This window comes from Episyrphus balteatus, chromosome 1 (assembly GCF_945859705.1).
Source record: "Episyrphus balteatus chromosome 1, idEpiBalt1.1, whole genome shotgun sequence".
In the NCBI taxonomy this organism is placed as follows: domain Eukaryota; kingdom Metazoa; phylum Arthropoda; class Insecta; order Diptera; family Syrphidae; genus Episyrphus; species Episyrphus balteatus.
Window position 1 is genome coordinate 137,513,925 of NC_079134.1, and position 20,011 is coordinate 137,533,935.

General features: G+C 34.1%; 4 protein-coding genes across 5 annotated transcripts; 2 read left to right on the forward strand and 2 right to left on the reverse strand.

Annotated features, from left to right (window-relative positions):
* Window positions 1-648: 648 nt before the first annotated feature.
* On the reverse strand, window positions 649-6,112 carry LOC129921272 (presequence protease, mitochondrial). Of its 2 annotated transcripts, none has more exons than XM_056003015.1 (3): window positions 6,010-6,112; window positions 5,147-5,716; window positions 649-3,212 (listed from the first exon to the last, which is right to left on the reverse strand). In XM_056003015.1, the coding sequence occupies exons 2-3, from the start codon at window positions 5,704-5,706 to the stop codon at window positions 686-688; spliced, it is 3,087 nt and encodes a 1,028-aa protein (XP_055858990.1). In that variant the 5' UTR covers window positions 5,707-5,716; window positions 6,010-6,112; the 3' UTR covers window positions 649-685. The 2 variants fall into 2 exon arrangements, with proteins under 2 accessions (XP_055858990.1, XP_055858991.1); XM_056003016.1 differs by having other exon boundaries at window positions 5,910-6,025.
* An 811-nt stretch (window positions 6,113-6,923) lies between these two features.
* LOC129921273 (ARL14 effector protein) lies at window positions 6,924-7,549 on the forward strand. Its single transcript, XM_056003017.1, has one exon. It carries the CDS (start codon window positions 7,053-7,055, stop codon window positions 7,455-7,457), a length of 405 nt encoding a protein of 134 aa, XP_055858992.1. The 5' UTR covers window positions 6,924-7,052; the 3' UTR covers window positions 7,458-7,549.
* Window positions 7,550-12,071: 4,522 nt separating this feature from the next.
* On the forward strand, window positions 12,072-18,131 carry LOC129905312 (mismatch repair endonuclease PMS2). Its single transcript, XM_055980761.1, has 7 exons — window positions 12,072-12,331; window positions 12,390-12,549; window positions 12,615-12,758; window positions 15,051-15,601; window positions 15,653-17,036; window positions 17,104-17,354; window positions 17,890-18,131. Exons 1-7 carry the CDS (start codon window positions 12,218-12,220, stop codon window positions 18,019-18,021), a joined length of 2,736 nt encoding a protein of 911 aa, XP_055836736.1. The 5' UTR covers window positions 12,072-12,217; the 3' UTR covers window positions 18,022-18,131.
* On the reverse strand, window positions 18,058-19,698 carry LOC129905310 (glutamate-rich WD repeat-containing protein 1). Its single transcript, XM_055980760.1, has 2 exons — window positions 18,837-19,698; window positions 18,058-18,778 (listed from the first exon to the last, which is right to left on the reverse strand). The coding sequence occupies exons 1-2, from the start codon at window positions 19,571-19,573 to the stop codon at window positions 18,139-18,141; spliced, it is 1,377 nt and encodes a 458-aa protein (XP_055836735.1). The 5' UTR covers window positions 19,574-19,698; the 3' UTR covers window positions 18,058-18,138.
* Between the last annotated feature and the right edge of the window lie 313 nt (window positions 19,699-20,011).

The window sequence follows — 20,011 nt, forward strand, 5'->3', positions numbered from 1 at the left end:
CAAATGACTTTGGTGACCATTCATTGATATTAAAATAAGAGAAAAATAAAATGTATATGAAATCAAAATATTCACATAGTTCAAGGCGCATGAACAAGAACATGGCTCCAACACTCCAACGGGAAGTACTAAGGACGGCGGGCGGTCAAAATTAGCGGAACTGTAATAAAGGGCCTTACCAGTAATCAAATTTAAAGCTCATTTAAATATTTAACTGAATTCTACATATTCCACTATACCAATAACTAGTTTCAACAGTTTAAAGGCTTTTGCTCGGTTAAATTTTATAGTTGAATTCCCCAACCCATTTTTGCCGCTTCCATGCTCAGAAAAGAGCCACGCTGTGTTCTTCCGATATCTCACTCAATGGGTTGTGTATTTTTTTAATGCATTTTTTTCGGCAAAAAATAGATTTTTAATTGTAAGACCGTGCAAAAGTAACCTGGATTGAAAATCGCCGTAACTAAGTAAGAAAATAATAATACAAATAAAAAAAATCCGTGGATTTGTGATTTAAGTTTTCTTTTTTTTCATATATTTTTAGATATTTCAACGTCAACATGTAAATTAAATTGATACAATCTATAAATAAAACTCTACAATAATTATTTTAGGCATTCTCTCACAGTAATACAATAATAATTAATATTTTTGTTTTCTTTTTTTATGGACACATACACAAAATTTACAAAATAGTCTTCCACTGATCACCATCCTTATCAACTAGATTCTTATTTTCTGGCCCCAAAATACATTTTCCATAATGTTGTGGTTTATCCTTGAAATACTTTTCAACTACTCCATTCAATTCAGCCAACGTCACATTCAACATACGCTGCCTATACTTTTGGAATAATTCCTGTGAAACACCATAAAGGAAGAAATCAACTCCCAAATTTCCAGGTGCTGTTGGTGAATCTAATTGCTGAAGAACACCTAACTTTGCTTCGAATAAAGTCTGCTCTGTAATTTCTTTCTCACTTTCCTTCAGCCATTTGTATGTATTATCAAAAGCATCAAAAGTTGCTGTTGAATTTGGATCGCGATAACTAAAGAAACTGAATATACCGTCTGAGCCAAGTTTGGCGCCAGCGCCATAGGCTCCATTTTGTTCCCTCACAACTGGCAGCAAATATTTGGCGGAGATCAATTTTGCGAGTATCCTCAAAGCTGGATGATCCCTATGAATATAGGGCACAGTGAATAGCGCCTTAGCGCAATAATTGACAGGAACATTCATAACAAAATGCTGACATGCCGGTGGCAATAGATTCACTTTGTTCTCTGTCTTTGTGCTTTCATGTCTGGGAAGCTTTTTCAAGAATTCCTCATAGTTCTTGAGTAGCTTTGGCAAATTTTCATCAGATGTATTTATGGCAACGCGCATTGTTTGTGCATTAAATAGTTTGTGTCCCAACGTAACTAACTTAATTTGAATTTCTTCAGGGGTGTAGTCTTTGAGCAGTTTCTTCATTAACTCAATATGTTCTAGACCAGCAAGTTCTGACTTAAGTTTTGCTGAATCCGAAACTAATCCGCTACAACTCATCATAGCGTAAAGATGACCTGAGCTAGCAATTCCAACAGAAATACTCGACATATAATTCTCGATGAGCATGTTTAAGCGATCGACATCGTCCATTTTGAAATTACACAGCACCTCGTGAACGAGATCAAACATACTCTGGGAATTGTAATCGAGAGCATGTGACGTCATCAAAACTCCAAGATCATACGATTTGCTGTCGTAAATATTTTCTGCAAAATGAAGTTTAAAATTAATTCCAGATGTCTTCGATGTCACAATCTTATCAAAATCTCTGAAATCATAGTTTTTGGTGCCCATATCATCGATGACATTGCAAAAAAGTGGAATAAGACTCACTTCCTCGCGACTTAGGTTTGCAGAGTCAAAGAAACATTTCAAGTATGAAATTTCATTTGTCTGGACATTACAAATTTGTGTTGGTACATCCTGAACCTTAATCACGTTTATTGGATAAAGTTTGGGCGGTGTTTTAACATCGGCCAAGTCCAGACAAGGCAAAACTTCAACATTCGGTGGTGCCTTTTGTGATTCCTCCAGACGCAATCCATTCTGATAGATTGTCTCACGGTCTTCAGGTGTTAAATTTGTTGATTTATATTTAAGCAATGACAACTCTGCTTGCTGGAAATTGCTTTCATAAAGGTCATCCGGTGACATAGTCAAAGTTAGCCTATGAGTATTTTTGGAAAAGTAATGTTCAACTTTTTTTTGTAAGTACTGGGGATCTTGTTGTAGATTTTCACGGAATGTTTGTATTAGCTTACTAACCCTCAAGGTCTCAACAATGTCACCTTCATGATTCCACAGAGGTGTCGAATTGAATAGCAACCCAAGACCAAATTGTGGACTTTGATGTTTTAATGAAAGTTCAATATTGTGCAAAATACTTTCGATGTGATCACGTTGGAAACCATTTTGAACAATTTGAGCAATTGTATCATCGAATGTTTCTTGTACACGTCCAAAATCTTCGACTTTTAAATCTTGCAGACCAACACAAAAGAAGGTATCTTTAATTTGTGGATCATAGCCTGTTGTCTGATTGTATCCACCTGAGAAGTTTGGTTCAATAAGGCTCTTGTAGAATGGAGAATTGGGTCCTTTGACTAGTAATTCGGATAGAACATATAAAACAAATGTTTCATTGATATCGGTTACATCGGACATTAGCAAGGCAATTGAGATTTGATTTTGTTTCTCAAATGGTGCACCCAAGTTGTCGAGACGACTTGAAATATGGACATTTCTTGGTTTATGCCATCGTCTTTGATTCGGTATTCGACTATAAGAATTATCGATTGCTTCGTATTTGGAAAGATATTCGTTATTTATGTAATTGAGAGTTTTGTCCAAATTAAAATTGCCATAGCAGTAGATGCGGGAATTGCTGGGATGGTAATATTTTTTGTGAAAAGCTACTAAATCGTCGTGAGTGAGTTTTGGTATTTCTAGTGGGTTTCCACCAGATACATAGCCGTAAGTGTGATCGGGGAGAAGGTTGTTGAGTAAATTTTGACCAAATATGGATGAGTTCTCGGAGAATGCTCCTTTCATTTCGTTGTAAACAACTCCTTTGATAATCAAATCTGAATTTTTGTCCTTGAGATTTGAATACTCGAGACGCCATCCTTCTTGAAGGAAATCCAAGTACTCTAGGTTGGGCCTGTAATTATAAAATAAAATCATGAAGTAATTTATTGATAAACATCAATGTTAAGTGGAATAATTATTTAAATATATTTTTCGAACTTATTTAAAATTTGTTGCCATAGTTTTTAACAGGACACATTTTTCACGTATGTAGACAGAAGATTTGAATGCAAAATACAATTACATACATCTTTCATTTTGCAGAGCAAAGGATTAATTTTTCAGCCAAAGTAAACTCACTACATTTAGTAAGTAAGCTTTGGATCGACTGAACAAATGCTTTTGAATTTGTATTCTTCAAAACTAATAAAATTTGCAAGTTCAAAACCATTAAAATAACTGCCAAAAACTAGCACAAATGAGTTGGTTAAAGGTTCAACAAAAAACACATACTAAATATTTGAACAAAAAATACCGTTGCTTTTTAAATTTTTTTTTTTCCAAATTAAGGGCCGGTTTGTTCACAGTCGATTATCTTTTCATCAATGATTATTCCATAGAAAAATCCTTGATTAAGAGATAATCGAGTGTGAACAAACCGGCCCTAAGTCATTTTTTTAGAAAATCCCCCCGTCCCGGCTAAACAGAGAGGAATAGACACCCCCGTCCCATACAATTTTTTTCTTGCCTTGACTCAACCTATACGCTCTTTGGTACGCTCCTCCCGTATATTCTTCATCTCAATGGTTGCCAACCCAAAAACCACGTTTCATGGTTTTTCGTAACTTCGGTCTTTCATAAAACCTTCAAGATGTTGTTGTTCTTGTTCTAAGATTATATTGAGATGGTTTTGCTGACGTTATAGATGGCAACGGCATCTGTTCTTATTTTCCCATCGATCATGGTAAATAAAATAAAATGCACGACTGGGTCGCACGAACTTGCTCTTAGAGTTGAAGTTACTTAAATTGTTAAGACTTTTTATGTAGAAATTTGGTAAATGTAGTGTAGGTGAAAAACTGAGGGTAGTATCATCAGCAAAATAATTAAGTGGATTAGAAAATTCATCAGCGAGAGTCGGAGACAGAACGGAGCCCTGGGCCACACCGGCATTTATTTTGTGGATTTCAGGCTTGAATCCATCTAATAGGACTTGTTTTTAACAATTTGAAAGGTAGTTTCAAATCCAACAAAGAAGAGAAATAAATGCATTTTCGATAAGAAAACTTGATGCCAAACTCTATCAAGTGGAACAATCCTATTTTTTCCAAAAACGATGTGAAGACTTGTTCCACATCTCGATCAATAATAAACGTTTTCATGACCTTGTAAAGAAGGGACCTAACTTCAATCGGTAGGTAGATTGAGGGTGAAGAATTTTCCATTTTTTAAGGGAAAGGCTGAACAAATGTTTTTCATTAACTCGGGAAGTGACTAGTAGAACAACACAAATAGGACGAGGCAGCGATTTGCCTCGAAGGTTAGCTTTCTCAACAGAGCTAGCTAAAGGAGTGTCATTGAAGACGAGCGTTGTAACCGACACAAAACGATTGTGTATTTTTTTTACAAACAACCAAAAAAATTTTACTACGTTCGGGACATTGCAATATACTTTGCCTTATTTCTTAGGTTTATCGAATATGACATTGGTGGCCTTTCATGTTTGTTTTGGTTCGAAATCTTACCTTTTTAACCCTGATAACCTCTTTGTAGCTAGAATCAAACCATGCATAAAATCTTTTGGTTTGATTGTTTTAACTTTGTTCTACACTGAATACTACGTCAATAGTGAATAAACATAGTAAAACATAGTTCTATGTAAACAGTCACACAAGGAAACTTGTTCTTCAAATCATTGAAAATAAAATTCGTGTATACTCTAGTTTAGGGAACAACTTTGTTTCAAGACAATTTACAAAACAAAATTAGAATGTAAACTTGACAAAAGTGCATCAAAATAGAAATCGTGATAACATAAATAAAAATCAATAGTAGGTTAACACTCACCTAAAAACTGCGTCCAAATAGATTCGCTGCAAATTCCTAAAATCGATTTCGTTCATTGATGAAAATGGATACATCGTATAATCAGGTCCAGTCATTGCATTCATAAAAGTAGCCACCGATCGATTCAACATCTTAAAGAAAGGATCACGAACCGGATACTTCTGTGACCCACACAACACACTATGTTCCAGAATATGTGGCAAACCAGTCGAATCGAAAGGAGTTGTTCTAAAATTCACCGAGAACACATTGTTCGCATCGTTGCGATTCAAATACCACAACTCGGTTCCAGATTTATTATGTTTAAATGTATAGCTGATGATACCGAATTCTGGAATACTTTCGGCGCGAATACATTTAAAATCTTCATATTCTTTGCCCGGTGAGTATTGTCTGTCAACCAAATTAATGATTTCTGGACCGGAATTAGTGGTAGTACTCTTGACTTGTGGTTGGCCATCCTGAGCTACGTTCGATGAGAATAGTCTCAAATTTTTCGAGATGTGATGGGTTTTTGCATAACGCAGCTTGGGGATATGCTGCAGCACACGCGTAATCATGCTTGAATCACTAGGCGATTAGAAAAAAAAAATAGATAGCACATACACTCAATTATTCAAGCCACAAAAAAAGTCTCATAGAAATACCGACTAAACTTATTGCATGTGGTTATGAGAGAATTAGATCATTTTCTTGGAAATATTTATTCAGACGATTGGATCAAATAGAATGTGTAGGAAATATTACATAAAAAAAAACTTACCAGATGGAATTGTTTCTGAATTCTGGTTAATAAAATGAATGAAATGGTATTTTTTTTTTCCTGATTTATTTGAAATCGAAATGTGAGAAAAAGTCCTTACCAAAAATTCCGCAGAAGAGAACTGTCCAGAACTGTCAAGTCAGATGTGCGCAATAAAAAACTAGGTATGTTTGATTTGCAAATAAAATTTGATCTGTATTGTACTAGAATTAAAAAAAATATTTGGATGGAAATTTCGTATTTTTTGGGAGACTTCAACAAAAATTAATACATGGAGCCATGGACAGTAACAACTATCATCATTTTTCAAAAAAGACACGTGTCATATTTTAAAATGTGACCTGTGGAATTTTTCAAAAGTGACGAGCGTCATTTTTTTAAAGTGGTTTTAAATTGTTTGTTTTTTAAACCATTTTTTTGTGGTTTTAATTTGTTTAGCCATTTATAAACTGACGCGCATCATTTTTAAAATGTGACGTGAGGAATTTTACAAAAGCCCAGTTCCATTGGAAGTGATAGGGCTGTAGTTTTAGAAAAATAACGCTCATCATTTTTCAAAAGAGACGCGTGTCATATTTTAAAAAGTGACGTATGGAATTTTTCAAAAGTAACGAGCGTCATTTTTTTAAAGTGTTTTTAAAGCGTTTCTTAAAAGAAGAAGAGAAAAACCAACCGAAGTCGAGTCTCTAGGTATTCCTTTCTCTATGCTCTTCATCCCGAGTAGATATGATTTTTATTAAATTCGTTGAAAGTGACTTCGATTGAAAATCGCAAGTAAACTACTAGTAATACTTTGCCACCTCCCAAAGGAACTAGGCTTATTTTAAATTCTCATCCCGAAAATTGCTACATTTCAAATCAGTCTTGCTGCCTCTTGAAAAAGGACTAGATTAATAGGGTCGAACATGATACCAAAATCAAACGTACCTATTAATTTCTTCTCAAACTTTCGTTTCCTACTGTACAAATATGAACCGCAACCATCTTCACTTCAACTGCATACTGTACAGGACACTGACATTTGCAGACTGATTATTTTTGTTTATATAAAAAAAAAAAAAACATTTACAAAAATATTAAATTACTTATTTCAATAGCACCGCAAGTAAAATAAACTATTTCTTTATTAATTCTCACTTTAATATGCCGTACGAAGAAGATCAAGATTACATAGAAGGTTCGAGAAGATCCCTTCGCGACAGAAAGAAAAGGTCACACACCGAAAGAAAACTACGCGGCAAGTCGGATGAGTTAAAATTTCTGGAACACTTTGATCCAGTCAAATCGAATCGAGAAAAACGTAAGCTTCGTCGCAAACCAGGAGCTACATCATCTAAAAATAGTTTATACGATGAATACGGACGTGTTAAACACAACAAAGCAGACGTTTGCGACTGCATGGACGAAGAATGCAACGGATGTTGGTTCGAATGTGAGTCTTGTATGGGCACCAAATGCGGAATTCAATGCAGGGTGAATAGAAAGTTTTTCTATGATTGCATTACATTCGATGGAAAGGATGCCACAATTAAAAATAAACATTTTTAAAAAATACAAATAATTCATGTAGATTAAGATAAGTTAACAAATAAATGTATAAGAATATCAATAAAATCAGTTTTGTTTTGATCCCTACTTTATATTAATGTTTGCTTTTATTTAATGTAGGTAGTTTCTTTGTAGTGTTCTTGAACAACTACTGAACTATTTGTGTGTTAGTTTATTTAAGGAGTTAGCTCCCGCACAATACAGATTTTCTATCGGCCGATAGTTTAGTATGGTTGGGCTGCTAGTGACGGCCGACTAAATAATCTTTATGGTAGGAAATATTTTAGTTTGAAGGCAATTTTGTAGCATAACAAACTTTTCTTCGAACGTTCAAGCTTTCTGATCGCCCGATACTTAAAAGACAAACTCACTGGACTGTCGACCGATAGAAAATCTGTTGAGTGGGGGTTTTAACATGAACAATGATTGTCTGTTTCTATAGTATTTAAATAATTCAATTTTAGCGGTAATTCTTCACGTTTCATAGGGCAGAGCGGCGAAGATCGAAGGGAAATGCCAAGTTAAATGTCTAACTAAACTCAAATTGGAGCTCCGAGTACAATTGTCGTTTTAGTACAAACGACTACCGTGCTCAATCAGAAATGGTTTCAAGTTCAGATAATCCTAAGCAAAGGCAAATTTATTTTTTAATTTCAAATAAATAACAAATAATAGGAGTTTCTTAAAATAAGTACTGTAAGGTAATTTTCCAGCTGGAATGGAGAATGAACAGAAACCCAGCACCTATAAAAAAGAGACATATATGACTTGAAAGGGCATAGTGGATAACAAACATGATTTTTTTTCTAAACCATCCTCGGACCATGCTATGAAGAATAGACGATTTAAACTATAAGGTGTTTTTTCATTCAAAAATACCCTAAATTATATGCTATAAGCTAAGATTGTTTTTTTTTTTAATGACCCTGTTAGTCTGTAAGACAAAAGGAGAAAGGACCCACTGGAATTATCTGGATGATAACAAAAAATAATTGGTATCTTGGATGGATCTTTGACTTGTATGTATAATTTTCTTGCAGACTTTGGTGGGGTAACTTAACTCCAAAATGAAGAGAATCAACAAAGCAGTTTTTTTTTATAAAATGATGATTATTAGAAATAAAATGCACAACTGGGGTCGCACGTTCTTGCTCTTGTAGTTCAAAGTATCTTTATCTTAAATATCTATTGAAATTTTAAGATTTTGTTTAGTGTCGAGAAAAAAAATATAAAAAAAAAAGTCGAAAGTAAAAAAATAAAATTAAAATTTTTTTTTCAAAATTGTTTGTTAATTTTTTTTTTATTTTACACTTCAAAATGATGTCAGTAAATTTTGGATAAAATTGACTTATGCTTTGATGAAAGATATGAACTTTAAAAATATGTCGATTTTCGAAAAATGGCAACGCCATATTTCTGTTCTCCGCATTTTTTGAGAAAAACTAAAAACGCAGTTTTGTCTCAGAATCAATAAGACTATTACGTACACCAAATTTAATCAAAATCGTTAGAGCCGTTTTCGAGAAAATTGCAATACCTCGAAAACGTTATATGGGAGATATGCGTTAAAAAGGAGATATTAAAAAAATAAAAAAAAACGGGTCTAGGGAATTACATAAAAATCATCTGTACCAAGTTTCAAGCAAATACATGCATCCGTTTCGGCCCTAGCTCGATGTACAGAGGGACGCACACACGCACAGACGCACGCACCGACGGACGGCATGACGAAAAAAAATTTTTTTTTCTACACGAAACCAATACTTGCCCCATAGAGCAAGTAAAAAAGACGTTACATAATTGATTTTTTTTCGACGGTACGAAAAAGTTGAGTTCAAGGTGGTTAAATTGCAATCTGACAACAAAACAGTTCGGGATAACTATCAAAATAGTTTTAAAAAAATACTTATTTGTGACTATAATAATAATCAATCGAAGTACTCGTATTCTCTAAATTAACTATTAAATAGTCAATTTTAACTATTAAAATAGTTATATGTGACTTTTTAAATAGCGTACCAGGCTTTTACGGGTAAAAATGATCCAGATAATAAAATACGGCTATAAAAACGCAGAAATGATTTTCATTTCCAACTCCAACATAATTTTTACTTGCTCTATAGGGCAAGTATTGGTTTCGTGTAGAAAAAAAAATCGAGGTTTTAATCAAAACCAACATTGCGATTATGGAGAAGATAAAAAAAGTTGTTTTCGTCATGCCGTCCGTCGGTCTGTGCGTGTGTTCGTCTGTGCGTCCATCTGTACATCGAGCTAGGGCCTAAACGGATGCATGAATAAAGTTATCTTGGTCAAAGAGAACTTTTTTTAAATAAAAACAACTAGATGTTTGCACTTTCGTGGTGTATTTGGAACTAAACTTTAAAATCTTAAACCTAATTACAATTGTATCTTTTTCTTATTCAATCTCCTTGATTTAGCTGACAAAGCTGACATAGCATTTTTACAATTCATTTTATCGTTCATCATTAAAAAGAAGTTAAATTTATGAGGGATGCAGACGGCATCGAAATTCAATACAATGTTATTTTTCGGATGCTGAAGGCAAGCGTATGATTTGTTTATAAGTTGAAAAAGATACATTAAATCTATTATGCTTATGTTGCATTTATGATAAAGACAAAGATTTTATTTACATTTGGTTTTTGATCTTGATACATATTTATATTTTATGCTTATGTTGCATTTATGACAAAGAATATTTTATTTACATTTGGTTTTTGATCTTTATGTTTATACTTTATTCAAAATGAATTAAAGTGGATTTTTGGTATGGCATGACAATTTTTATTTATGATTGTTTACTTTCTTTGTCTTAGGAATATTAATAGGTTAATTAAATAGTACATAATGTGAATAGCTTAATTACATAATGGGTAAAATCTATTTATCTTAATATTAATACATATAGGAGTAGATATGTTGCCTTAACTCATGGATTTGCTTGAAACTTGGTATAGATTTTTTGACAGATTTGATTTTTGTATGGAAATTCATATCAGTTCAGAATACAAAATAGCAGAATAAAAGATTTCGCCGAATAGGCCCAATCAGCGTTGCCAACCCATTCACTCTAAATTATGCCTCACTTGAAAAAAAATTATGCCTTTTCAAATAAATTATGCCTTAATTTAGATTTCTGAGTTTATGTTTGAAAAATTATATATGAAAAGTGCAAGTACACAAAACAAAATGTTTAATTAATTAACTTATACATTTAGGCTACTTATTTGCCACGAAACTGCAACTTATTTTCTTCGAAAGGGATTTTTCAAGGGAACTAATACATTGCTTTACACAACAGGAAGTAATTAGCGACCAGTTTTTTTTTTCACCAATAAGAAATAATAGCATATTTGCAAGCGTTTTAGACCTTTTTATAGCAATAAAATCACTTTTTGCATATTCTTTTCAAGTAAAATTGATAAGTGTGCACACAATTCTTCGAAAAATTAAACACTACCAAGAGTTAAATGGTAAAAACGAATTCTGTAAATAAAATTTCGAACAACTTTTATTTAAAATACACTTAGGAGCAAAAAAATGGAATCAAATTTTGCGTTCTGTAAAAACGATATTTGGTCGTGAAGTAATCGACATACATGAATGTTAATGGTACCATTGAAAAGCTTGAAACAAAAGCTTTAATTCAATGCTAAGAACTCAAAAATCCGTTCGTTGGTTCCATCCATCCAACATATATGAATTATGTAAGGAACAAAAAAACTGAAATTAAAACACAAATTATCTGGAAAATTTAACATTTAAAAAAAATTAAGTGCAATTCATTGACAGACAACGCTAATACTATCGTTGGAAAAAAAGACTGAAATTGAAACAGAGAGTATCTGGAAAATTTAACATGAAAACAAAATGAAGTGCAATTTATTGACAGATAGCGGTAACACTATCGTATGCATTTTTATGTTTTTACCAACAATTCAAAGTAAAAAATACAAGCTTTAAAATGAGACCATGAGACTTTGAATAAAAATATTTTATCCATGGCAATTTTTGTTTTTAATATAATATAATTTATTTGATTCCGTTTTTTTGCTCCTAAGTGTATATGTAATATATTAATTTTAAGTTTTTTTTTTTATCAAAATATTCAAAAAATTATAAGAAACTTTTAAAACATAAATCAAGAGTGGAATGAAAAATATTATGCCTTTTTGTCAAAAAATAAGCCTCAATGCCTACGCTAATAAAATTATGCCTAAAAGGCATAATTATGCCTCAGTTGGCATTGCTGGGCCCAATCAAAAAACGACTTTGTAAACTGCACTTCATAAAATGAAAATCGAACAAACCCATGTATGTAATGGCGCCATTCCACTCAGTTGTCATTGGCTGCGTTCACGTACCGATCCAAGGGTATCCGGATACCTTTGTGTTGTTGTAATCCCATATAAAATCTCAGCTGATCGAACACATGTTTTGACAAGCAAAAAAATCCAAAGGTATCCTAAAAAATTCTGGATTCTTGTGTATCTTATGGGAGATTTGAAGAACAGCTGATTCGTGTTCACAAACGTAGCGGATACTTAGGTATCTTGGATAGGGTATCTGTGCGTACGTGAACGCACCCATTGTCATCCGTATGTTTTTGTTTGAAAAAGTTTAAAAAGTTTATTATTTTTGTTTATTGTATCAACATCCAGTAATTAAAGTTATTTGTGATTGTTTTATCCCCATAAAAAAATACATTTCAAGTTAATAAATTAAAAAAAGCATGAAAAATGGCTGAAAATGGTAAAACAATGCATGATGATGAGCCTGAAGCCACAAATGAAAAAGCAAAACCAATTAAAGGAATTTCAAAGGACACTGTGCATCAGCTATGTTCTGGACAGGTTTGTTATGAATTTTATTTTTAAACACAAAATACTCTTGAAAACTATATAAAATTAGGTTGTTCTAAGTCTGGCAGTTGCCGTAAAAGAATTAGTAGAGAATTCCATTGATGCCGGTGCAACTTTGGTTGAGGTAAAACTACACAATCAAGGACTTGATTCAGTTGATGTCTCAGATAATGGTTGTGGTGTTGAGGAATCTAACATTGAAGCAATGAGTATGAATCATTAAAAATACAAAAGTCTAAACAATTACAATTTAGTATTAATAAAATGGTTTTAGCTGCAAAATACCATACATCAAAGTTACGAGAATTTGTTGATTTACAAGGAGTTGAGACATTTGGTTTTCGTGGAGAAGCTTTGAGTTCACTTTGCTCTCTTTCTGATATGGTTGTCGTGACAAGGCATAGTTCAACTAATGTTGGTAAGTAGATTCCAGTTTATAAATATTGAAGGGGGTGATTATTTATTGTACCTTTTTCAAACAGGATTCAATTGGAAATAAGTTCTTAAATTTTTTCGAACCCGTAAAAAAAGATACTCTAATTAGTTTTGACCTTGACTTAACTTGAAAACATAGTGGGCACAAAACCAAAACCTTGAATCCTCATTTTTAGACATTTTCTTTTTAATGCGTCATTTAACATGTTATCGGTCCCTCTATTTACTGCGTCGACCTAGCAGCGTAAACTATCAATGTCCGTTGCACGAGTTACCATAAGTTTGCATTAATTTCCCAAAACTTTGAAGCCGTTTTTCTCAAAACTTCAATTTTGTAGATTCGTGATTTTGGCTTTGTGCCCACGATATGTAATTACGATAATTTTCTTATGATTACGCCGCCGCGCCATAAGTTGAGAAAGTTTTTGTCCATTTTGTCTTAAAGTGTAGCCATCTAATTACATTAAAAATGACCCTTTAGCAAGAATTTTTCTCGACTTGAATTTGAGTACAGAAGCTAACTCATAGGCCATTTTTGCTTTTTAGTTAATCTCTGTTCTCATGCCATCATTTAATTCCTGAGTCCAATGATCGGTTTATACCAAAATATGTGAAGCCTCTTCAGACGTTTCATTGATAAGTAATTTAGAATCATGACCACTTTTGCCGTTTTTAGTTCGATTTTCCATTTCAAACACCTTCCAATTCTAGCTAAGTTGGTCGCTACTATCTTCTGTGATGATAAGGTAACCATTTCATAAAGACCTTAAGCCTTGCTTCTTGACTGCCTTTTGTTTTTGAAAATACTCTCTTTTGTAGCGTGTTTACGTGAAGTCAATTTGAATCCCTTAAGAGTGGTGGAAGTACCGAAGACTAGCAACGGCATGCTCATTATGATACGCTCGTAAACCTTATGAAAAATTTGAAGTTCTAGCACAACCCATTGATCCTTTTAAATATTCCGTGAAGGACGACAACTTAGTGACTTTTAACGGTCGTTGGAATGGATCTGAATCAATCAATAAAAAAGCGAAAGTTCATTTAATTAAAAAATTACTTACTTAAGATGGCGCTCAGATTCCAGAATAGGTCTCAGCCTCAACCAACAAGCCTCTCCAGCCAGCTCGATGTCAAGCTAGCCGTCTCCAGTTACGCACATCAAGTCGGTTGAGATTGTTGTCCAATTGAACGCGCCATTTAAGATGAGGTCTTCCCCTTCCACGTTACCCATCGGGGTTGTATTCGAAAGCTCGATGGGCTGGTGTGTCGGTGTTCATAGCTTAACATGACCTAGTCATCTTAACCGCTGATTTTTTAGCTTTCTGACCAAGTAGATGTTGTTGTAAGGTCCTTATAGCTCTTCTCCTACACTCTAAGTTTACCTCAAGAATATTTCTATAAACGCAACCCAGAAGGTTTTTATCCGCTCTTGCCTCTGCTCCAAAAAGGAGGATTGAAATGATTAAGGTCTTGTATGGAATACACGATACAATCATCGCACACGATTTGCGTCGTACCGATATCGTTACCAATATCGAAAGAAAGCACATAAACCATGCGATTCACTAACGATTTCATTAACTGTCAAACAATTTTTCTCATTTTTATCCATTATTTGGTTGTTTGTTAAAAAAAAAATTATATAATATCAAAAACTAAATCAATGGTGAGTTGACAGCGCACACACGGTACCACCCCAATCTAATCAATCGCATACTACCTCTTGTTTTCCATCCTCAGCATTCGACCGTGCGATATGGGTACAGCGGCTACCTCGGTGCACACATACGATGCAATTATCGAATGCGATTCAAATTTTGTACGATAATCGGTACGATAATTGCACCGTGTATTCCATGCTTAAGGCTTCCTCTGTTCTTTGCTGCTTAAATGCCTTCTTAGCCCAAAAAAAACAGCGATTTGCATAAGTGAATGTTCTCTTTATTTCTGATATCATTTTCTCTTTATCTCTGATGTCATTATGCGAGGTTATAGAGGAATTGTGGGCATCTTTGCCGTTTAGAAGTTTGGAAAAGTGGCCTTTCCAAATCCTTAGCACCAGCGTGCTGCGTATATCTCCTGTTTCTTTACGGCAGACTTCTATTTTGGGCTGATTTCCTTGTGTAGATTGTTTCACCTATTTATAGAATGTAACCCCTGCTGTATCATCACTCGATAGATTCGACCCCTTCTTTTTCATGTTTTCTGTCTTTCCGTCTTAAAATTCCTATACTTTTATTTAATTTAAAATTTAATGTAATTTTCTTTGTTTAAGGACTACGTGTTGAACTCGATCATGAAGGTAAAATAAAAAAGAAAACACCTTGCGCCAGGCAAGTTGGTACTACAGTTACCCTCAGTAACTTGTTTTCTACACTTCCTGTACGAAAACGCGAATTCGTTCGAAACATAAAAAAAGAATTTTCAAAAATGTGCCAAATCCTACAAGGTTATTGTCTTGTCTCTAAAGGTGTTCGTATCATTTGCACAAATGTAAATGCCAAAGGATTTAAATCGGTCATACTTGCAACACATGGATCTCAAAATTATGTTGACAACATTCATGCGGTCTTTGGAGCAAAACAAGTATCTGACTTGGTTCAAATAAAATCTCCATTCGAAGAAAACCAACTTACCATGGAAAGTTTTCAAGATCTCAATGAAACCGATTCCAGTTTTCAAATAACTGAAGATGATATCGAATTGATTAATGCCAAACAATTTGAATTGCAAGGATGGATATCAAGTTGTGATCATGGTAAAGGAAGAGGTTCTAAAGATAGACAATATTTTTTTGTTAATTCAAGACCATGTGAACCACAAAATGTAAGAACTATCTATATAAAGGTTAGTAAAAAGTTAATTATTCTTTTTTAGGTTGCTAAAGTAGTTAATCAAATCTACCATCGCTATAACCTTCATCAATATCCCTTCATTTTCCTCAATGTTATAACAGAACGATCACAAGTTGATGTTAATTTAACACCAGATAAGCGCCAATTGCTGGTAAATAATGAAAAAATTCTTTTGTTAGCAGTAAAGAAAGCCCTGCTCAATACGTTTGGTAATATACCTTCAACTCTCAAAATGAAAAACACCACTATTGATACTTTGTTTAAACTTAAAACAAATGATAGTACTACCACAGATGTTGATAGTGGTAATGAAGAAATTGTGCCAGCTAATAAACCTGCATTCCTACAAGTGTTATCTCAATGGAAATCAACTGGTGATATTGATGGACCATTGAAGAATAAAGGATGTAAAAGGAAACCTGTAAATGAAATTGCAATGCGAACGGCTAAAATGAAAAAAATTCAGCAATATCTATCGAATAATGATTCCCTTAAACAGCAGGAATTTAACAATTCAGTTGCTAGCTACAAATCAGATTCTGATTCGGATAAGGATGGCGATGTGAGTATTTTTGATGGTGAAAAATTAAAAAAAGAATCAAAAGGTAAGTTCTTTTGTTATATTCTTAAACTAGAATTGAAAGATTTTCTTTTTTTTTTAGAGTTTGATATCCTACTGCAAAACCAAAGCCTCCAAGAACAGGATGAACTAGTTGAGAAAGTTGTTTGCAAAACCATTACCGTCCCAAATGTTAAATTTTTTGAACAAAAACCAACTACCAACAACTGTGATGATGATGATAATGAAAGCTTTAAAGAAAGTGAAAATAACATTAAGGACGAAATAAATGATTCCATAGAAAGAGAAGAAGAAGAAGTAGAAAAAGAAGACTTTCGAGAAATTATAGAAAACAAAACCGTCGTACTTGATGAAAGCGACGACGAAGAGTGTGAAGTATCCTATCTTCCTTGTGGTAAAATTCAAACTTCTATAGATGAAATAAGAGCCGCTGTGCAGCTCGAAAATGATTTAGAAACGGAAATGTTGGAAAAGAAATTAAATCGATTAAAATTTAAAAGTAAAATTGATCCAAATCAAAATAAATCAGCTGAAGAAGAACTACAATTAGAAATCTCCAAAGATATGTTTGCTAAAATGGAAATAATTGGTCAATTTAATTTGGGTTTCATAGTAGTAAAGCTTGGTTCAGATTTGTTAATTGTCGATCAACATGCATCTGATGAGAAGTATAACTTTGAACAGTTACAGAAATCGACAACTTTGCAATATCAGCAATTGGCAGTTCCACAGAGGCTAGAAATGACTGCAGACAATGAAATGGTGTTGATGGATAATTTGCATGTCTTTGAAAAGAATGGATTTAAATTTCAAATTGATGAAGATGGTATTTATAACATTTTTTTTTAGTTTCTAGGGGATTTGTTTATCTTTTGTTTGTTTCTAAAAATCAGGTCCACCAACAAATAGAGTGAAACTTCTTGGCAAGCCATATAGTAAACAATGGGAATTTGGAAAAGATGATATTGATGAATTGATATTTATGCTTAAGGATGCACCCAAAGGTTCACTTTGTCGACCATCTCGAATAAGAGCTATGTTTGCATCCAGAGCATGTAGAAAATCTGTGATGATTGGTACGGCTTTAAATCAATCGAAAATGCGTACATTGATTGATCATATGGGAGAACTTGATCAACCTTGGGTAAGATTTTTTTTTATGTCGTTGGCCTCGTTAAGTCTGCTTCTTTTTAACACGTTGACTGCCACCGAACAAAAAAAAAAGCATCCCCTGAGGGCCAACCTTTAACGTTTGTTTTAAACGTATCTCTCTGTGTCTTTAAATTTAAGTAATAAGTGTTTTTGATGTGTTTTAAAAGTGTGGTCACCGTAGGGTCACATGGCCCCTTATGTTAAGTGCTTGTGCTTATTCCTAAGTGACCCATAAATGGGTCATATCTTCTTTTCTTTTAAGGAATGTTCTGACTGTGACCCACCGGTGGGTCACCTGGCCTCCTGGGAAACTTTTGCGTGACCCACCGGTGGGTCACTTGGCAGTCAACGTGTTAAAATATTACAAAACAGAAAAATAAATAAATACAAACCTTACAAAAGAGAAAAAAAAATTAGGTATTTAATGCTTGAGCCTAGTCTACTTAGCTTAATCTTACTCTTTAATGTTAATTTCCTAACCCTCGTTCTGTGTTGTAAGTATTTTTATATCGTACGTTTAATTTCAGAATTGTCCCCACGGCAGACCCACCATGCGTCACTTGATTAACACTGATATGCTTCTAGAGTCAAAAGAAAACGAAGAAGATGATGAAGATGAAAATAACGATAATGCAAGTAAAAATTCAGATTCATCCTAAAAACCGTCTACAAAAATAAAACAAAACACAAGTTAATTCATATTTGGTCGTATTTTACAAAAATACCTGATTTTTTAGTTCATAATAAAAAGAAAATTAAAAAAGAAAAACATTAATTTAAACACTTATCGTTCTAAAAATATTAAATCCACTATGTGCAGTAGATAAAATAACACCAGGCAATTGTGGATGCCAATGAAGTTCTTTGATTTCCTTTTGACCTTGATGGATAAATAGCAATTGAGGAGGAAGCTTGCTTAGTTCATCATCATTCTTCGATTCGTCCGTTCCTTGATCTTGATCTTTCTCAACAGCCAAATCCCATAGAGCAATTTGATCATCATCCCCTCCAGATGCTAAAACAGTAGCATCTTTGGGATTCCATTCCAAAGTAGTAATATGATCAGTGTGGTGTTTGAATGTTGCTATTGGTTTTTTCGTTTGGAATTGTCGCAAGTCCCATATGTGAAGGAATCCATCATCACCGCCACTAGCAATGAAGGGTTCACTACGATTCCATGAAATTACATTTATATCGCTCTCATGGGCATTCTCACAAGTAAGCATGCAAGCTTTTTGTGGTGCAGCTCTGCAATCCCAAATGCGGATGGTCTTGTCGACGGAGCAAGATGCCAACACGCTCTTTTCATTGGGACTCCATTGCAAGTCTTCAACGGATTCAATATGACCGACCAATGGACGTTGGTCAACTTTCCACGATCCACCTTCTAGTGGCGACCAAATGTGTATGTCACGTCTTGAATTTAAAAGAGAAATGTTTTATTGAATAAATCAAACTTGAAAACAATACTCACTTGCAATCACCAGTTGCCAAGACTCCTTGAGCCACTGGACTCCAATCCATGGCAAATCCTTCCTGCTGATGACCGGTAAATGTAAAGACCGGCTTTACACCAGCATTAGCCAATTCTTGTTCATATTGTTTCATCAATTGATCATCTTCTACAGCTTGCAATTGCTTTGTTAGATCCCAAATATTGACTCTTCCGAGTTCACTCCAAGAAGCAGCAAAAACACTATTTCCCAGCTTGCTTGCTCGAACCCTATTAACACATCCTTGATGCTTAATTAAGGCACAAGTCATGTGTGGTTTTTTTGCCACCTCATTACCAAGATCTTCATCTTCTGAATCATCCAATTCTTCATCTTCTTTGTCCTCTTCTTCATCATCATCGTTCTCCTGAGTCTTGTGAAGATTGTGCATTTTCATGACAATGAGATTGTTGACATGTGTACGAGATGCTTGAGTGCCAGCTACCATGTAAGCTGTAAGTGGGTATTTTTCACGAGACTCACCCAATTCATCGGGAATGATGTCGAAGCTAAGACATGGAGCACCAGTTGAGGCTTGGTGTAACATAACATAAGCTGATTCATCGCATACTAGCTCCTCGCCTTCATCAAGAGTTTTACCGGGCAAGTAGACTTCTTTTGGTTTCTTGGCAGCTTCTTCATCATCGCTACCCTCGTTGTCCATTTCTTCATCGCCATCATCGGGTTCAACAATATCCATTTCCAATTCGTTTTCCATGTTAAAATATTTGCAATAAATTTATAAAATTCAAAAAATCCACAAAATGCAGAAAAAATAATTTTTTAAAACTTTTGTGTCAAAGTGACGTTTCAACAGCACGTGTTTAGATGTGCGTTCGAGAATGCAACTGCATCTCTACAATTTTTGGTCTCCAATTTTTTTTTGACAAGTTCATGTTCATGAACGACCTGTTTTATTGGAGGTGTGTAAAGTTCTTAAGACCAGTTATTTTTATATTTAATCCGTGGTTCAGGAACTTTTATGTTAATAGCCTGGGGTCGAACTACGGCATACGTACGTTAACGTATTGAAGCTTTATGTCTCTATCATTTTCTTCTAATTAAATAGAGAGAGCAATAGTAAAAACGTTAACGAACGTATGCCGTAGTTCGACCTCTGTTTTCACTACAGCCGAAATGAGGTAATTTAAGCCTA